The sequence below is a fragment of the Diabrotica virgifera genome, chromosome 6 (assembly GCF_917563875.1).
Source record: "Diabrotica virgifera virgifera chromosome 6, PGI_DIABVI_V3a".
NCBI classification, from domain to species: Eukaryota; Metazoa; Arthropoda; class Insecta; order Coleoptera; family Chrysomelidae; genus Diabrotica; species Diabrotica virgifera.
Window position 1 is genome coordinate 178,894,925 of NC_065448.1, and position 19,231 is coordinate 178,914,155.

The 19,231-nt window shown below is 31.0% G+C and overlaps 1 protein-coding gene across 1 annotated transcript; it reads right to left on the bottom strand.

Annotated features, from left to right (window-relative positions):
• Positions 1 to 5: 5 nt before the first annotated feature.
• On the bottom strand, positions 6 to 13,294 carry LOC126887051 (uncharacterized). The gene is made up of 2 exons (XM_050654373.1): positions 12,767 to 13,294; positions 6 to 12,534 (listed from the first exon to the last, which is right to left on the bottom strand). Exons 1-2 carry the CDS (start codon positions 12,965 to 12,967, stop codon positions 11,086 to 11,088), a joined length of 1,650 nt encoding a protein of 549 aa, XP_050510330.1. The 5' UTR covers positions 12,968 to 13,294; the 3' UTR covers positions 6 to 11,085.
• Positions 13,295 to 19,231: the final 5,937 nt, after the last annotated feature.

A 19,231-nucleotide genomic window follows, 5' to 3' on the forward strand; every position in this document is an offset into this window, starting at 1 on the left:
AGTCACATTTACCACTTGTTAACAAAATTTCTATTATCAGATCCTATGTATTTTCTAGATTATTATACTGAGTAGAAGCCTGGACTCTTTCCGAAACTTCTTTAAGAAAACTCAAGGCATTCAAGATGTGGTATATACAGTCGCATTTTAAGAATTTCGTGGATGGGTCGTGTGACTAATGTTGAGGTCTTACGTAGAATGGGCAAGGAATGCGAGATTATTAACACACATTATTATCAAAGAGCGCAAAGTAGAATATCTTGGCCATGTTATGAGGAATGAATAGAGATTGCCGCTACTCATTCTTCAGGGCAAGGTATTGGGAAGAGAGGACCAGGGAGAAGAAGAATATATCTGAGAAACTGGTTCAATACCTACATCGACAAACAGACTATTCCGAATAGCAACATGCAAAGTTAGGATAGCCATGCTGATCGCCAACATTCGGAACGAATAAGCACCGTGAGAAGAATATCTCATTTTAAATTCTTCTTCTTCTTCTTCATGTGCCTCGTCCGTTGCGGACATTGGCACGTTAGTCCAAACCATTGGCGTAAGTTTTGAAGTCATGAGTGTCTTCTTCTTCTGGGTCCACGTTTGCTCTCTATTTTACTCTGTATTGTCAGTGGCAGTATACGATATTTATCATGTCTCATAATATGATCGAGGTATTCAGGTTTCCGTTTCTATTGTGAAACAGATTTCTCATTTTTGTTTTCTCCTCAGCGCAATACCTCTACGTTGGTAATGTGAGTCGTCCAGGACATTTTGAGGATAAGTCGGTACACCCACATTTCGAATACCTCTAGCCTTTTCGATAATGTTTCCGTTATTGTCCAGGTCTCTGCTCCATACAACAAGACTGGAAATACATAGCATTTTAGCAGCCGTATTTTTAGTGGGACAGATATGTCGCAATGATTGAATATATTTCTCATGTTAAATGTAGCTCTGGCCTTTTCAATTCTACATCGTATTTCGGTTGTTTGATCCCATTTCTAGTTGACGACTGTTCCAAGGTATACATATACTTCTACGTGTTGAATTGGTTTTTTATTTTCAATTGTCTGGCAGGTTTTTGAGTTTTGCTCACCAGTGTCCATTTTTGTTTTATTTATGTTGATGGTTAAAATCTCTTTTTTCACTCGCTCTTTGTAGGTACCCGGGTATGACAGGCCTGTCGATACTGCTAGCAACCACAACTGTATCGTCTGCATATCGGTTTATCTAATTATTACTCCAGTAAATTTAAATATTTTTTTTCACTTACGGAAATATTTGACATAAATTAATCAATGATTATACAATATTGTTTTGTCTACAATTTTTTTATTAGGATAATGCCTCAACAAATACTAATGGCCATTGGCATGTGTAATGTGTGTAAAAATGTCGACGTCATCGTCTTTACAAAGAGACGCTAATTGTATCCGAACAATGCATTATTTTCGGCCCTATAAAAATTAAATTTGCCAGAAATTAAATTTGCAAGTGAATAAAACTGAAATTGTTTTTAGATCCGCCCCACATAACATACTAGAACTTACTGATGTTATTTATGTATTATGTCAAAACTAGTATAATCCCCCAGTAAACACTTTGGAGTCATTTTGAACCTCGTTTAACTTTCAACCATTCGTATAACGTCACGGTTTCAAGCATAAAAAATGTATATTTGTATTGTTAAGACACTGTGACGTTATACAATCATGATTGAAAGTGAAAGTCAAACAAGGTCCAAAATGCGTACTGGGAGGGGGTGGGGCCACTTTTCTAAACAAAACCGCGTGATTCATCGTATTTCCGTGGTTACAAAACTCGTTTTCAATTGTTTGTAGATTTTCTTAAAATCCGGCAAACGCGCATCTGTCTCCATTTAATACATCACTGCTGCCATCTACTAAATGACACGTGAACTCATCTTCTCATCTATTAAGTGACAGCGGAACTAATTTATCACTAGAAAAATGCCAACTTATTGCTGTAATTTCAACAAAATCCCCAGATTGCAGCTTTTAACTAAAATTTTTACTTTTAGGTACAGTTAATTTAAAAATTATGGCAGTATGGACAATGAAATTTTGTTTAAAATAAAGCTTTTTGCATAGTTAATCGTTTCTGGTAGTTATTTTGCACCCAAGTTCAAAAATTATTATGCAAAACGAATTTTTATAGCAAGTTACTAAGTAAGTTATGACATGGACTCCTTTAAGTACAGTTATAAAAAATATACTGCTTTCTTTGGAAATTTTAACTAGATACTATTAAAATAGAAAGTCTACAGTTCACGTACATACCCCTAAGTTGAAGATTGGTTTTGAAATAGTGACGGTAACTGTACCTAAAAACTATATAAATTTTAACATTGTGTCATACCACCTTAATGGATGCTGCCGAAAACTTCTGGCAATATAATATATTTACACATTTATGTAACTCATTCAAAAAATGATAATATATTTATATACAGCACGACCAGTTTCACTTTGCATTTAAGATTTGGATGCAAACTGGTGTTAACATTCGGTTTTTCCAAATTTTTTTTAAATTTTATTTTTGTAACGTCTCGCCAAGTAAAATGCCTGCACGGTACCAAAATAAAATTCAGAAAATATGGAAAAACCGAAAGTCAACAACAGTGCACATCCAAATCACAAATACAATGTGAATCTGGTTGTGCTGTATATACATATAAATATATAAAGTATAATTTAGGTATATACCTATAATTAATTTATGATTAATAAAACCACTTGCACTACGATATTAGTTTGATTTGTTTTTATTAAATTACTTTTACTGTGTTTGACCTTGACCAATCCCTAGATAGATGCATTTGGGAATCTGGTATAATTGTGAAATAAAACAAAATAAATGTTACTTTACATTTATTGTTTATATTATATTTAACATAATATACAGGGTGTAACAAAAATACAGGTCATAAATTAAATCACATATTCTGGGACCAAAAGTAGTTCGAATGAACCTAACTTACCTTAGTACAAATATGCACATAAAAAAAGTTATAGCCCTTCGAAGTTACAAAATGAAAATCGATTTTTTCGAATGTATCGAAAACTATTAGAGATTTTCTATGGAAAATGGATATGTAGCATTCTTATGGTAGAAGCACCTTAAAGAAAAATTATAGTGAAATTTGTGCTCCCCATAAAATTTTTATGGGGGTTTTGCTCCCTTAAACCCCCCCAAACTTTTCTGTACGTCCCAATTAAATTATTATTGTGGTACCATTAGTTAAATTTAATATTTTTAAAACTTTTTTGGCTCAGTATTTTTTCGATAAGGCAGTTTTTATCGAGTTACGGCTTCTTTTTTAATATGTTTACATAAAAACTTTATGGGGGTTTTGTTCCTTTAAACACCCCAAATGTTTGTGTACGCTCCAATTAAACTATTACTGGGGTACCATTAGCTAAATACAATGTTTTTAAAACTTTTTTGCCTCTTTGTATTTTTTCGAGAAGGCACCTTTTATCGAGATATGACTTCGTTTCTAGACGGTTCAAAATATAACTAAAAATGTAAATCATACATAAATTTTCATATTATTACCAAGTCTCGATAATCGTACTTAACCATATACAAATATGTGGTGGATTTGACAAATATTCAAAATATCTCAATAAAAACTGACTTTTCCAAAAAGTACTAAGAGCCAAAAAAGTTTTAAAAATATTGTGTTTAAGTAATGGTACTACAATAATAATTTAATTGGAACGTACACAAAAGTTTGGGGGGGGGGGGGGGGTTTAAAGGAACTAAATCCCCATAAAATTTTTATAGGGTGGCCAAATTTCACTATAATTTTTTCTTAAGATGCTACTGTCATAAGAATGCCATATGTCCATTTTCAATAAAAAATCTTTAATAGTTTTCGATATATTGGAAACAATCGATTTTCAGTTTGTAACTTCAAAGGGTTGTAACTTTTTTTATATGCACATTTGTACTAAGGTAAGTTAGGTTCATTCGAACTATTTTTGGTCCCAGGATATGTGATTAAATTTGTGACCTGTATTTTCGTTACACCCTGTATATTGCAAATAGTGAAATAGTAGTAAGATGAAATATCAGGTTCCTACCAACCATTTCCTTAAAAATATATTTTTTTTAAACTAAACAACTGAATGAGTCCGCCGAAATAACGTTGTAAGTGCCACATTGCCTGTCTTTGTGATAATGGTGAGTTTATACATTTTATTTATTTATTTTATTTATTTTAAGGGTGAGTATTTATTATTTTAAGGGTGAGTAATACAGTTTGTAATCTGTAGTTTCAAACTTTATTACTAACTCTTAAAATGTTTAAGTTTGTCATTGTTATAATTTTAAAATTTATTTTTCGATTTAATAAAAACAAGTGGTGTGGTGCTTACAACGTTATTCGGCGGACCCATTCAACTATATACTTACAAAGTATAAAAATAAAAAAGGTACAGCATGGTTAAAAGATCATAGAAATATACTACACGGACCAAGAATTGTAAATCAAGGTCTGCCACAGGGTTCAGTATTAAGTCCAACATTATTCAACTTATATTCTGCTAGTATTCATAGTTTGTTTGACGAAAACATTAAATGTTTACAATATGCAGATGATATCTGTATATACTCCACCAAAAAAACCTACGACGACTGTCTATGGTCATTGAGGCATATAGTTAAAATTATTATACAATGGACAAATGAAAATAATATGACCATGTCCACAGAAAAATCCAATATTATGTTTTTCACCAGGCATAGGTTGCGCGCACCGGGAAACGTAACCTCGAGTGGGCGTACTATACCAATGGTGAATCAGTATAAGTATCTAGGGATAGTACCTACTAGATAATAAACTTCTGTGGACAAAACATATTCAATACATCAAAGGTAAGTGTGAAAAAAAAATAAATATACTAAGGTGTATTACTAACAGAAAATGGGGTGCAGACCCCAAAACAGCTTTATTGTTCTACAATGCTTGTATTCCGTCAGTCGTGGACTATGGGTGTTGGATATATGGATCAGCAAGCAATACGAACTTAAAATTTTTAGATAGGATACAATACAGATGCTTGAGAATATTATTATGTTAAGTGCAATGGTATCCACTCCAACAAACGTTATGCTAGCGGAGTGTAATGAAATCACATTAAATTTACGTAGACAATTTTTAGCTCAAAAATACTGCATAAAGCTAAGAAACACTGAGTCAGACCTTCTAACAAATTTGGCTTTATTAAACATGGAAAACTTAACTAGCAAATATTGGAGAATAAAAAATTCACCACCAGTAATAGATGCATTCGTTGAAACCAGTAATTCTACAGATTTACACAACAGTAAATTAGTACCAATTTATAAATTTCCGTATAAAACTTTGATAAAAAACCAAGAATCATAATTCCTAAATATACAGAATCAAATCATTTAAATAATATTTTAGTAAAATCTATACTGAGCGACTTTGTGGATTACACAGTAATTTACACAGACGGTCCTAAAAATCAAACAGGAGTAGGGTGTGCTATGTATGTGCAAAATACCCATCAACATAATAATTACAAATTATCTAGTATTAGTAGTATTTTTACAGCTGAGATTATAGCCATCGAAAAAGCTCTAGAATGGATCAAAGAGAATGATATTGAAAAAGCTGTGATAATAACAGACTCCAGATCTGCAATATATGCAATTGAAAATACTGATTTTAGTTCATACAAATCAAAAATTTTATGTAATATAAAAAATTATTTGTCTAAAGTAGTATTTATATGGGCAAAAGGGCATGCCGGTATACTGGGTAATGAGAAAGTGGATGAGTTGGCCAAAGATGCAATAAAAAAAGGTGAGATACTAACTCACAGCTTATCGACAGATGCAATAAATGACGTCAAAGTTAGAATAAATAAAATATGGAAAAAAGAATGGAAAAATATTACAAGTATGTCAAAAAATTTATATTTTTATTTACATCAAGAACTTCCTCCGCCACCTGAATACATATTTAAATATAACCTGCCAAAGCAAGATATTTCTACTATCGTCAGATTAAAAACTCGGCACGGAAAATATGAGGCACATCTGCACAAATTAGGAATAGTTAATTCATCAGTCTGTTTTTGTGATAATGTTTCGATTAGAGATTTAAACCATATTTTCTTGCAATGCACAATTAACGAGAGATATATAAATAAATTATATTATAATTTACAACAAGCACAAGTTCATTTTCAAATTAGTATAGAATATCTACTAAGTTGTCATAAAATGGAAATATTTAAATTGCTCATAAACTACTTGAAAGAAACAAATATGTCATTTAAGTGAAATATGTACGTATAAATATACCAAAACTAATAAATAGAGGTAAAAATAAAATAAAAATCTGTGGCTAACGGACACGCATTCAAGCCATTTTTTCACACACACACACACACATACACACACACAAAGTTACTGTCGTTTACTACATTTATTGATTATATTTTATTCAGCACTAGTCATTTTACCTATCGCCATACGATGGGAGATTCAATCAATTGCCATCTACAGTTACATCTCTCATTTTTTTTTTCAAAATTTTAGGAGTAACAAGCAGTCAATAGAATTAAAAATTAAATTTTTTGAATAATAAATGTCTTGCATGTAAATCAAGTAAATATAAAGTTAAATAAAGCTTTAAATTATTTCCTCTAAAAACGTGTTAAAAATGCAATTTTTAGCACTCCATAGGAGCGTTAAAAATGCTACTTTAAAGCACTGGGTGCACTAAAAATTTTAAAGCACTGCAGTTAAAAGTGAAATGTCAAATTTTGAAACGTCAAAATATTTATATTTTATTTATGATTAATAGTACAACTTGCACAATTTGAAAGAGTAAACTATATTATTGCATTTTTAACACGTTTGTAGAAAAAACAAGTTTATGTAACGGTATAATATTTTCGCTAAGAATTTTTAGACATTCCCCTCGAGTGTAGACAACAAATTCTACCTTTTACGGGTCATAGGTTTCATGGTTTCAGCAAATAACAAAAATATTGTATTTTATAAATTTATAACGTTTGTAGAAAAAATATTGTATGATATACTTACGTGTTAAAAAGTACATTTTTAAGGCACTTATGTGAATTGCAGAATTCGCTTCGCTCATTCTGCAAACCTTCACATGCGTGTTTGTATGTACATGCGTAAAATTGTACTTTTATTTATTTATTTACAGGTTTCCCCAATTTCATAAAAAATATACATATATAAACAATAAGTAGAAGTAAAAGTAGTACATAGTAGTAAAGTCTAGTAAAACAGGAAAAAAACAAAAAATTAAATTAAATGAATTAAATGAAAGTGTGACAGCATAAAACTGTAGTAAGTACATTACAATAAAACTAAATTTAACATACACACAATCCACGCTATGCAGTGACAATGCATAATGATAAATATAATATAAACCGACATTCATCAACTAACTACAGACAATAAAAAGTTAATAAATTACATAATACAAAAGCATTGTCCATGGCAAAAATTAACAAATCTACTGAAAATATAATATTAAACCAGTGCTGACTGGAAAAATTGATTTTAGTCGGTTTTTAAATGCTCTAAGTACTGGAAGAAGAGAATAAATCGATGTCCAAATCATTCAGGTGACTCAAAGTTCTATCTATTGGTGAGTTAAGACCATAGTTTGTTGAATGATGAGGTACATGTAACAAGTTATTATTTAACCCCCTCCGTGGCTCAGTGGTAAGAGCGCCTGCCTTTGGATCAAAAAAATCCGAAAGGTTGTGGGTTCGAATCCCGCCAGGGTCAGATATTTTTCATTTATTGTAAATTAATAAATGAATATAGTTTCTGTCCTTGAGGGATCGGTACTCACGGGAGGGTCCGCAGACGTTCGGGTACAATTAGCGTCTCTTTGCAAAGACAATGACGTCGACTTTGCAAAGTAACAAGACACTTACTCAACATACACACTACACATGACACTAATACTCATGTTGTGACTGGCTGAATGACATAAAGTCTATGCCATTAAAAAAAAAGTTATTATTGCTCAGATCATGGTTTGGAATATTAAAGTTTATTAATTTTAATAAATCAGGGCAATTGATTTCACTATTTAATAGTTTATAAATAAAAGCTAGATCATTTATAATTCTACAGTCTTTTAAGGAGTGCAAATTGAGATCACTACGGATGATGGTATAGTTGTGGTTGGTTTAGTTCAATAACATTATATCCCAATCTGTACGCTACAAATCTTAACAACTTATTTTGAACTCTCTAGAGACAAACAACATGAACATTATAAAATGGTGACCAGACAATAGAGGAGAATTCTAATAGAGATATAGCCAATGATGTGTAAACAGCCTTTATTGTATTAAGGGAAAGATCAGCACAACTGCGAAGTATATATTCCAATACTTTTGAAGCCTTTGCTGTCACATAGTTAATGTGATCCACAAACGTTAGGTTTTCATCGAATATTACTCCTAAATCCTTTACTGTTTTAACATAAGAGAGCGCCTTACTGTCGATGACATATGATGATATTGATATTTTTTTGCAACTTTGTGGAAGCTAATGAAATGACATTTATTAATGTTTAAAAAGAGTCTGTATTTGTTACACCACTTAACTAAATTATTGAGATCATTTTGAAGGAGACTACAATCTTCATGATCTTTGATAGATCTGTACATCTTTAAATCATCAGCAAATAGCAAGTACTTAGAGTGATTAAAACATTCACCTATATCATTAACAAATCGATTGAACAGAAGGGGCGAGCAATGAGCACCTTGTGGAACTCTAGATTTTATTTGTATTGCATCTTACATAAATGAACCCAGTTTGACTTTTTGTGTGCGACCTATTAAATTGCTAGCAAACCACTTTAAAAGCTGATTGTTGAAACCATATACCTTAAGTTTATGTAACAGTAAGTAGTGTTCAATCCTATCAAAGGCTTTTGAAAATTCTGTGTATATACAATCTACCGGACATTTTCTTTCCAGATCTCTGATAATAGATGTTTCATAAGATAGTAAGTTTGTAGTTGTGGATTTCTTGTGCATAAAGACATGTTGATAAGTATTTTTAATGCTTATATCAAAAATTACTATTAAATTTTAATAAAATTAGTGTATTCGATTTTAATACATAGTATATTATGCAACGAGCATTTAATGATGGTCATTATAAAGTGAGTATGAGGGATATCAAACGAGCTGCCTAGCGGCAAGTTTCGTATAGAGTATGAGCTTCATAATGATAATTAAATGCAAGTCGTATACACAATTTTTTTTATTATTATCATTCACTACAAATAATATATTCAAATTTATTAATTTTGTAACGCAAACAAATTAAGTAGTTTGTCAGTTTGTTTACATATTGAGAACTGCCAAAGAGTATGTATTTGACTCGCCATTGGTAACTGCGTGTGTGACACCTTCATCTCAAATGCCATATCGCGATTCTATTGGTTAAAAATCTGTATCCTAATGAAGTTTATTATATATTATTTCACTACCTTCACTAGGTAGTGGATAGGTAGATTTCACTATCATAATGAAGTTCACTATGATGCTGGTAGTGAAATCATAATTGATATATTATACTTATTATAGTATAGTATGAGAATAGAAAAAAATATTTTACATTACTTTCCTACATATGTAGTTTGTTTAAAATATATACAGGGTGTAACAAAAATACAGGTCATAAATTAAACCACATATTCTGGGACCAAAAATAGTTCAAATGAACCTAACATACCTTAGTGCAAGCATGCACACAAAAGAAGTTACAGCCCTTTGAAGTTACAAAATGAAAATTGATTTTTTTGAATATATCGAAAACTATTAGAGATTTTTTGTTGAAAATGGACACGTGGCATTATTATGGAAAGAACATCTTAAAGAAAAATTATAGTGAAATTTGTGCACCCCTAAAAATTTTATGGGGGTTTTGTTCCCTTAAACCCCCCCAAACTTTTGTGTACGTTCCAAATATATTATTATTATTGTGATCCCATTAGTTAAATTCAATGTTTTTAAAACTTTTTTACCTCTTAGTATTTTTTCGATAAGGCAGTTTTTGTCGAGTTGAGGCTTCTTTTTTAATATGTTTACATAAAAATTTTATGAGGGTTTTGTTCCTTTAAACCCCCCAAATGTTTGTGTACGTTCCAATTAAACTATTACTGCGGTATCATTAATTAAACACAGTGTTTTTAAAACTTTTTTGCCTCTTTGTATTTTTTTGATAAAGCATCTTTTATCGAGATGTGGCTTCTTTTTTAATATGGTTCAAAATATACAAAAAATGTAAATCATAAATAAATTTTCATATTATTACCAAGTCTCCATAATCGTACTTTACCATACAAATATGTGGTGGATTTGACAAATATTGAACTATCTCGATAAAAACTGACTTTTGGAAAAAATACTAAGAATCAAAAAAGTTTTTAAAAACTTGTGTTTAACTAATGGCACTACAATAATATTTAAATACACGTACACAAAAGTGGGGGGGGGGGGGGTTTAAAGTAACCAAACTCCCATAAAAATTTTATGGAGTGTTAAAATTTCATTATAATTTTTTCTTAAAATACTACTGCCATAATACTTAATACCACATGTACATTTTCAATAAAAAATCTCTAATAGTTTTCTATATATTGGAAAAATTCGATTTTTGTAACTTCAAAGGTCTGTAACTTTTTTCCGTGCACATTTGTACTAAGGTAAGTTAGGTTCAATAGAACTATTTTTGGTCCCAGAATATGTGATTAAATTTATGACCTGTATTTTTGTTACACCCTGTATAATAAAATTATCCCGTTATAAAAAGTTAGGTACTGTCCTGGGAAACTGCATGGCTTGTCGCATTAGAATTGTATAAGATCAGATAATAATAATATATTGCAAATAGTGAAATAGTAATAATATGAAATATCAGGTTTTTACCAACCATTTTCTTAAAAATATTCTAAAATTTTTTTCTAAAACTAAATAACTACCTACAAAGTATAAAAGTAAAACCTACAAAAAGTTACCGTCCTGAAATTATTCCTGATTGCAAGTTGATTAATCCACACACTATTTTGATAATATTATCTGAATAACACAACAATTTATTATCAATACATGCATGTGGTGCTAAAAATGAAAATTCTCTCAATCTACGAATAACTCTTTCTACATGAATTCTCAAGCTAGCTATTCGTTTGGTCTCAAATACCTCATCTTTACTAGGTTTTGTACCTACAGAGACACTCGGTGGCCTGATTAGTACACAACCTTTAGACCTAAGTAAATGGTCAATATGTTTAAATCCCCTATCTGCCATAACAGCAACATTTGAAGGTAAAATATTTAAAAAACCACTATGTTCTGCAATGATAGCATCAGATGTACGACCCCCAAATGCTGTCGATATATAATTTATGATACCATCAGGAGTGCAACATATTAAATATTTAAGTGTATTACATTTTTTATATTCTGACCATGTTAAAGATTGTTTCACTGCATCAGTTGGTTTCTCTATCTCTATTTCTAAACAATCAATTATACAGTAAATATTACAATATCGAGCTCGAAAAGCTATAGGTAAATTTGATTTCACGAATGAAACCTGAGGTTGTATTATACATTTTCTTAAATATTTACTTATAATTGGAACAGATTTCGAAAATATTTTTGAAGCATAACTTTCAGTTATGCCAAAATCATCTGCTAGAGCTAAAAAAGAAAGTCCAGTCCTGATTTTTTTTAGTGTTAAAAATATATACATAGAATTTACCGTGCAATATTTTTCTAGCAATTGAAATGTGTAGTATGCATGTTCTGGTAATCCCATATACAATCTAGGTCTGTTTTGTAACTTTGTAATTGTACAATTCATTGTCAGATTTTTAAATTCAGTTCTCTTTTCATCATTAAGTTTTTTCACTTCACCAGGCGTTAAAGTATACTCACTACTTCCACTAACACTTTCACTAAAATTTTCATGACCACTACTTTGTATGCTTAGAGTAGTTTCAGAAATATTTGTCACATAACTCGTTGATGGCTTCATCTCTATGTTGTCTGGAATAATTCTGATTGGCGATAACGCTACTGTAATTCCACAATGTAGGTTACATTGAACACCTTTAGTCCTAACACTAGGACGGGTTTGTGAAGAGACATCCCTTTTTGAAACTTCAATGTCATTTTTTGTTTCCAGCTGAATTTCCATAGGGTGAATGGTCTTACTACTACATGCAACTATGCCCAAATTCTCCTGAATACAAACTGGATCTTGTGGCACCAAAGAAATAGCTTCATCAACAATTCTTTTTGCAGTTCTCTTAGTACCTGCTGCCCTGGGATGATTTTCAAAAGATCTTTTTCTACTTTGCTGGCAATCAAATATATGAGGCACTACATTTGGTTTCATTTTTTTTGGACCACCCATTAACTTGTATTTAACATAGTTATCAATGTCTTCTTCAAGCTAAAAAAATAAATAACTAAATAAGCCATATAAAAATATGTGTTATTATGAATAAATATAGTAACAATTAAAAACATAAGGTTATTTGTGATACAACCGTAATACTATACTTAGTAAGTATTACTGCATTGTGTAGCAAAGAAATAAACATAAAATACCTAAGTACTAATATGTATAATGATATGACATATTATGTAGATGATTAGATATAGAGTCTGATTTTTATACTCACATTAAAATGATCCTCACATACATGGGCTGTAGTTTTCTGTGAAATATCTTTCTCATTTTTTCTGCATGCCTTTAACCATTTTAAACGACGTTTTTGATCTTTAGGCACACGAATAAATAACTTTCCGGGTGTTTTATAAGTGGTATTGGAACACAAGTGAACGATACAATATTTGTAATATTGATTTTGTGTTGCTTCCATTATTATTAATAATATTATTAAAGCACAGATAATAAAAAGCAAAAATAAATTATCACCGAACTCCGAACAAAATCTAACCTTCAAAACACAGTTTTTACAGTTGACAGTTTGTGGCAACAGTGTTGCCAGTTCGTTGTTCTCTTGTCCTGGAACGAGCGCCGTGACGTCACAGCGCTCTTCCTGTTATTTAAAATGGATAGCTGGTGATCACAACTTTAAATGTGCATTGTAAATTAAATATTGCGATTTGAGGGTTGATATTTGGTATGCGTTGTTTCTATATGTAGACAAATATAATAAATAAATAAAAAAAAAATTGTCAAGTTCCCTATTATACTAAATAGGTATACTACATTCGCTCTCGCGAGATTGTTTTTGACACATTCGCCACATTCGGGATAGGAAACATACAACACAAAAATTCCTACCTCACACTATTAACTGCTAAAATCAACTCAAATCAACTTAATCTTTCATTAAAAAAAGAAGAATTATTAGAAATAGTGGGAGTGTCTAATAATCTCATAAAATTTTGTGAAGTTTATTTCTACCAAATATTTTTATTTTGTACAATAAATAATTTTCTCATTTGTTATCAATACATTATAATGGTGTAAATAAATAATTATTGATTGACGTAAGGTTTATGTTCTTTTGATGTCTGTTTATTATTAATAATATTGGATATGAGCAGGTGGGTTGGTTTTGTAGTAATTTCCAGTCACTTCTGACAACTGAACTTTTCAAAAAAGAAATTACTAACGTCAGTGTCAAAGTGAATCTCGATAGAGCGAATTCAGTTCACGGTTCTTAAGGCGGCTGCACAATAGGGCTTTTCATCGATTGTCATTTGTTTCGAGCTTCTGTCATATGTTGTATAATCTGTGTATAATATTAATATACACGGATTATACGACATTTGACAGAAGTTCGAAACAAATGACTGTGAATGAAAAGCCCTATTGACCGGGAACGGGAACGAGAACGGAAACGGGAACGAGAACGGAAACGGGAACGAGAACGGAAACTGAAAGCATCAGCAGATTCACAATTAAATGGTAAACAGCTGTTTTGTGTCACTGTCACTTGTGCTATTAATTATTTTTCTTCTCAAAATAAATTTTGTGGAACGATCTTTTTCTAATTTTATTAAAAGAACATGTCTGTTAACTCTAAAAATATGGATTTATTTGATGACGAGCTTTTAATATTTTCGTTTTTTATGATCTTGGAACTAATTTACACAATATGTGTGCAATCGCAAAGGTTTGTCAGCATAAAGATAAAAAGCATATCATTCAAATATTTATAATTATTATTGTATCTAATTACCATATAAGTACGTACTATGATCTACATCAATCATACGGATGAGGACATTTTTCCAATAAAGAAATCAATCGTTCGTCATTTATTTTAATGCAAAATGTATAAAAATTGTCACTAAAACTTGGTCACACACTTCTAATAACAAATTTTTATTGGGCATTTGACAGTATTTTTAATACTGCCTTCTGATTGGTTCCGGGAATACAACGGGAACGAGAAAGTTAAAACATGGTCAACTTTCCCGTTCCCGTTACCGGACAGCTTCTCGTTCTCGGTTATTGTGCATCTACAACATTTAATTTACGTAGAGGTTAACTTTTTTCCCGTTCCCGTTTCCGTTCTCGTTCCCGTTCCCGGGCAATTGTGCAGCCGCCTTTAGACATTACTATACGGTTGCCTAGATCGACTAACCAATGAACATTAAGGGTGCGATTACGTCACGAGAGTGTAGTGTCATTTGAATCGTAATATATTTTCTTTTCGAATCCTGAGAAAACCAAGTATTTTAGACAAATTTAAACGCAGGATGAAAGATTACATTATTGCCGAGGGCGGAAAGCCCCTTAGAATAAACAAGCAGTTTCTATTGAATGAAATATTTGAAATTAAATATCACACTTCTCTTTTATTTTCAGCCCTGTAACTTATTAAAATAAACATTATAGAAGTTTTCAGGGACTTTAGGCCCTCGGTAATAATGTAGTCTTTCATTCTGAGTTTAAATTTTTTTAAAATATTTATTAGTTTTCTCAGGATTCGAAAAAAATGAATACAATTAAAACACATTGAGAATTTTGACATGCGTTAAAATTTTGCAGTAACTCAATGTAAAATTCTGAACTGTTGAATTACAACTTCCCTAATTATTTTACATCAAAAGACATTAAAAACTATTTGTAGAGGATTTAAATCTGTATTGGAAACAACTGTTAAAATTGGTCTACGTAATTAAACATATTCCAAAATTTTGTAAAATGTAATACATTTTAGTTTTCAGCCCAAATATAGGCCACACACAATGCAATAATGTTCACATTTTTGAACTGTCAATATTTTTATTTTATCATCTATTGTTTAAAAACAATACAGTTGATAAGATACCCTTAGTTGCGGAGAAAGGATTAATAATAAAGATTTTTTATTCAGTCAATGGTGTGAGCACTGTCGAGCACTGTCAGTTAAATAGTAACGTGTGGCCTAACTTTTACACGCATACCTATTGTGGCAAATGTATCATATTTTTCAAAATTTTGGAATGCATTTAAATCGTAGAACAATTTTAACTTTTGATTTTAATACAGATTTTAATTCTCTACAAGTATTCTCTCATGATTTTTGATGTAAAATAATTAGGGAAGCAGGAATTCAACAATTCAGACTTTTTCATTGAGTTTCCTATGGCCCTTTTTACGATTCACCACCCGGTATAAGATAAAATGTGTACTATTTGTATTATTATTTCATAATAACACAAATAATACACATATATACACAATAAAACATTCAATGATCGAAAATCATTTAAAAATATGGGAATGTAAACTCTTGTGACGTAAAGTCAAAAATATAAGTCTCCCCACCACTGTCGGACAAGGCAACCGTAATAAAGTCTAATAACCGTGAATTCAGTTACCTATATCCAAATACTATTGACTGTAATACATCCAACTCCCACAGTAATCGGGAAGCACGTTGCCACTAGCGCGGTAGCGCCACTGTCGGCTTGAAGTGAAACTACGTTTTGAAAATGTAAAATTTCACGTAAACATTCAAATTTAATTTTATAAATTTTTGAATAACAAGCTAATTTTGCTAAATTAAATTAAAATAAAAATAGTTCAAACACTTATACAAAAACAATAATAAAGCAATTTTATAAATATAAGGTTCGATTGCTCTGGTTATCACCGCACACCACTAGATGGCGCTATATTGTTTGCTTCCTCAAATGTAATGGGAAATGTCAAGAGTTGTATGTATTACCAGGCACGTAGCCAAGAGAGGGGTCAATGGGGTCCGGACCCCTCTCAAAACTGTCTCGGCTTTGGTACCAACTACCGAGGCAGCAAGTTTATCCCCAAGTCTTTATTATTTTTTTGGAAAAGTAAACGAAATTATTATTATTTTTTACTAGGATTATTTCTATTTTTATTTAGTTTACGGATCAATTATTTATATCCAATTTAAACATCAGATTTACCAAAAACGAAAGTATTCTTCTTTTCTATGGAATCTTTTATTTCGTTAGTAGTCACTAACAACGCCAGGGACGCTAAAATGATATTAAAGATACAATGGTGAAATTAGATATTAAAAAGAACTTACTAGGGTGAGATTGTCGTCATATATGTAGATGTTATATCTTATTCTAGCAAGTTTTTTTAATACCTAATTTCACCATTGTAGCTTAAAGGCCCCGTCCCACCATCAAATAATTTGATCAAACTGGTTTGAGCAAACTGAAAGTGACAGTTAGTGACGTCACATCCTGAGTGTTCATTGTGGATAATAATGAAAAATTTTAATTTTAAATAAAGTACAAACAAGTTAGACAACTCAATACAAAAAATTTGATCAAACTAGACTGATAGTGAGAGCACAGATTTTTAGAATTTCAAAAAAACTGCAACTGTGACGTCACTTTGACGTACTTCCTCAAGTACGTCAAGTTTGCTCAAGGGTCATTTCATATCAAATCAACCAGGGGTTTGGCAGACACCCTCTCCGATTTTGATAATTTTTGGTACACTTATTTTATCCATAAAGTAGATGAAAAATCTAAATTTTCAAAATTTTTGGTCCAGTAGTTTTTTTGTTATTAATTTTTGAAAATGATAAAATTGACAAGTTTTGCCTTTACATAAGTATAGAAAAATAGGAATATCTCTAAAACTACTTATCAGAAATTCATGAGCGATACCTTGTTTAAAAGGTCTTTTAAAAACCTTTTAAATAATGTATAACATGGCACATTTTAAAATTACATTTTTTTTTCAAAAAAATTGAAAAAAGTATTTTTTATTTTTTTTCAAAAACACCATTTTTTATTTTTTTGAAAAAAATATATATTTTTTTTCAATGTTTTACTAAGACACACACCAATTTTCAAGATGGAAAAATGATGGGTTCCATATGAAAAAAAAATAAAACTATTCAAACATGTAAAAAATGGTAGCTTTTTTAAGTAAAACACATAAAAGTCAAAGATACATGCTATAATATAGAAAACAATAATTTTTTATAAGTAACACAAACGCTTCTCTAAATTTCAAATAAATTAAATATTTTTTAAAGTTATTTTTCTTTCCAAAATGTGGGTGGAATCTGACATTTCCTCCTTTGTCAGTGTGTAAGTCCGACCTGTAGCGGTAATGGGTTGAACTTTTCTTAAAATCATTTTTCTTTCAATAATTAGAATATCTGATTTAGGTTTGGGGTAATAAAAGGAGGGGGCTGGCCCGTTTGGATGCAAGAAACTAACTTTAATTTCATTTGTCTCATCATTTCTGCCTATAATACAAGCCACCCACCAAGCATTGTTATACTCTACCGTTACAAATCCAGATTCAATTAGTTTAAGTTCCATTTGATTTAATTCTGACAAATCTTTCTGAATTAGTTGTTTTTGTTGATCAGAACTTAATGAATAATTTTTGGTTATGATTTGTGTTTCTGAAAAAGGAATAACCGCATGCACTTTTTGTGTCCCTTGTATTGTTTGGGCTTTAGCAAATCTTGGTTCTAATTTTTGAGTATGTTCATTATATTCTTCAGTTGAACAGTACTTAAAAGTGATTCCGTGAATATTTTCGGTGGCAAATTGAAATAATTGCTCTGGTGTTAGTATCTGATTCTCGTAAGGCCTTTGCAAACTGGCCTTAGTGGCCAATCTTTTGACTGTGCCTCCTAGACCATCACAGGCACTTTTACCATGTGATGTGGCAAAAAAATGCCGCTCAGCTGTAAGACCAAAATCTTTTTCGTGGTAGGACAGATTTAAAAAAAATTTTTTGTTCTTATATTGAGCGGCACATCCGTCAGAAAAGTAGAATATTTTTGATAGATTCATAATTTCATTTTTCAATTCCGGTATCAACACAGTTAGAAATAAATGAAAAGCTATTGTATTATGTATTAAACAATCAGATATGAAAACATAATTCATATGCTTTATTTCTCCTTGCTCATTTCTGTAGTAAATCACAAATGGGTGCAGGGTGGCTTGCGAATTATTCCAATGGTACGATTGTACCTCATCTTGTAAAACAAATGAGTAATTCTCTGCAAAATCTGACGTAATGAGCGCTTCTCCATTTTTTAAATTATTTTTGGTCTCATTATAAAATTCCTTTTGAATGTTTGAAATAAATGAGTGTGTTTTTAATTTTAAAAGGTTTTCACCAAAGTCTTCAACAAAATCTTCTGTAGATTTAATCACCGTTTCCATATTGCACCGGTCAACAGAAATCCACTTTTTGTAGGAAACATTATCAATGAAGGATTCATTGAACTTTTCCATAAGATGATTTTTCAAATTTTCTATGCCAGGACATGTTGAGCATCGGTCCAAATAACAATCAATATTTGGGGGATTACACATTATTTTGGTTAAGCAAGCATAGTAATCCGGATAGCTAGGTTTGTTATTTTCATTAACAATTATTTTATTCAGTTTTGAACCATTAATCATTAATTTAATGTTTTGATGAATAGTGCAAACACATACTGAGTGTGTTCCACTTTGTCCTGCTAATATGCAATTTTTTGGTTTTAACTCATAAAATTTTGTAAATCCAACTTTAACTTCAGAATTCTCTTGTTTAAATAGGGCATAAATTTCTTTTAAGTTGGCTAAAAGTAAGCGTTTTTGAACGTGTTCTTTCTGGTTTTCTTGCTTGACCACAACACAGTCTTTTTTTCCTGGCATCATACGAC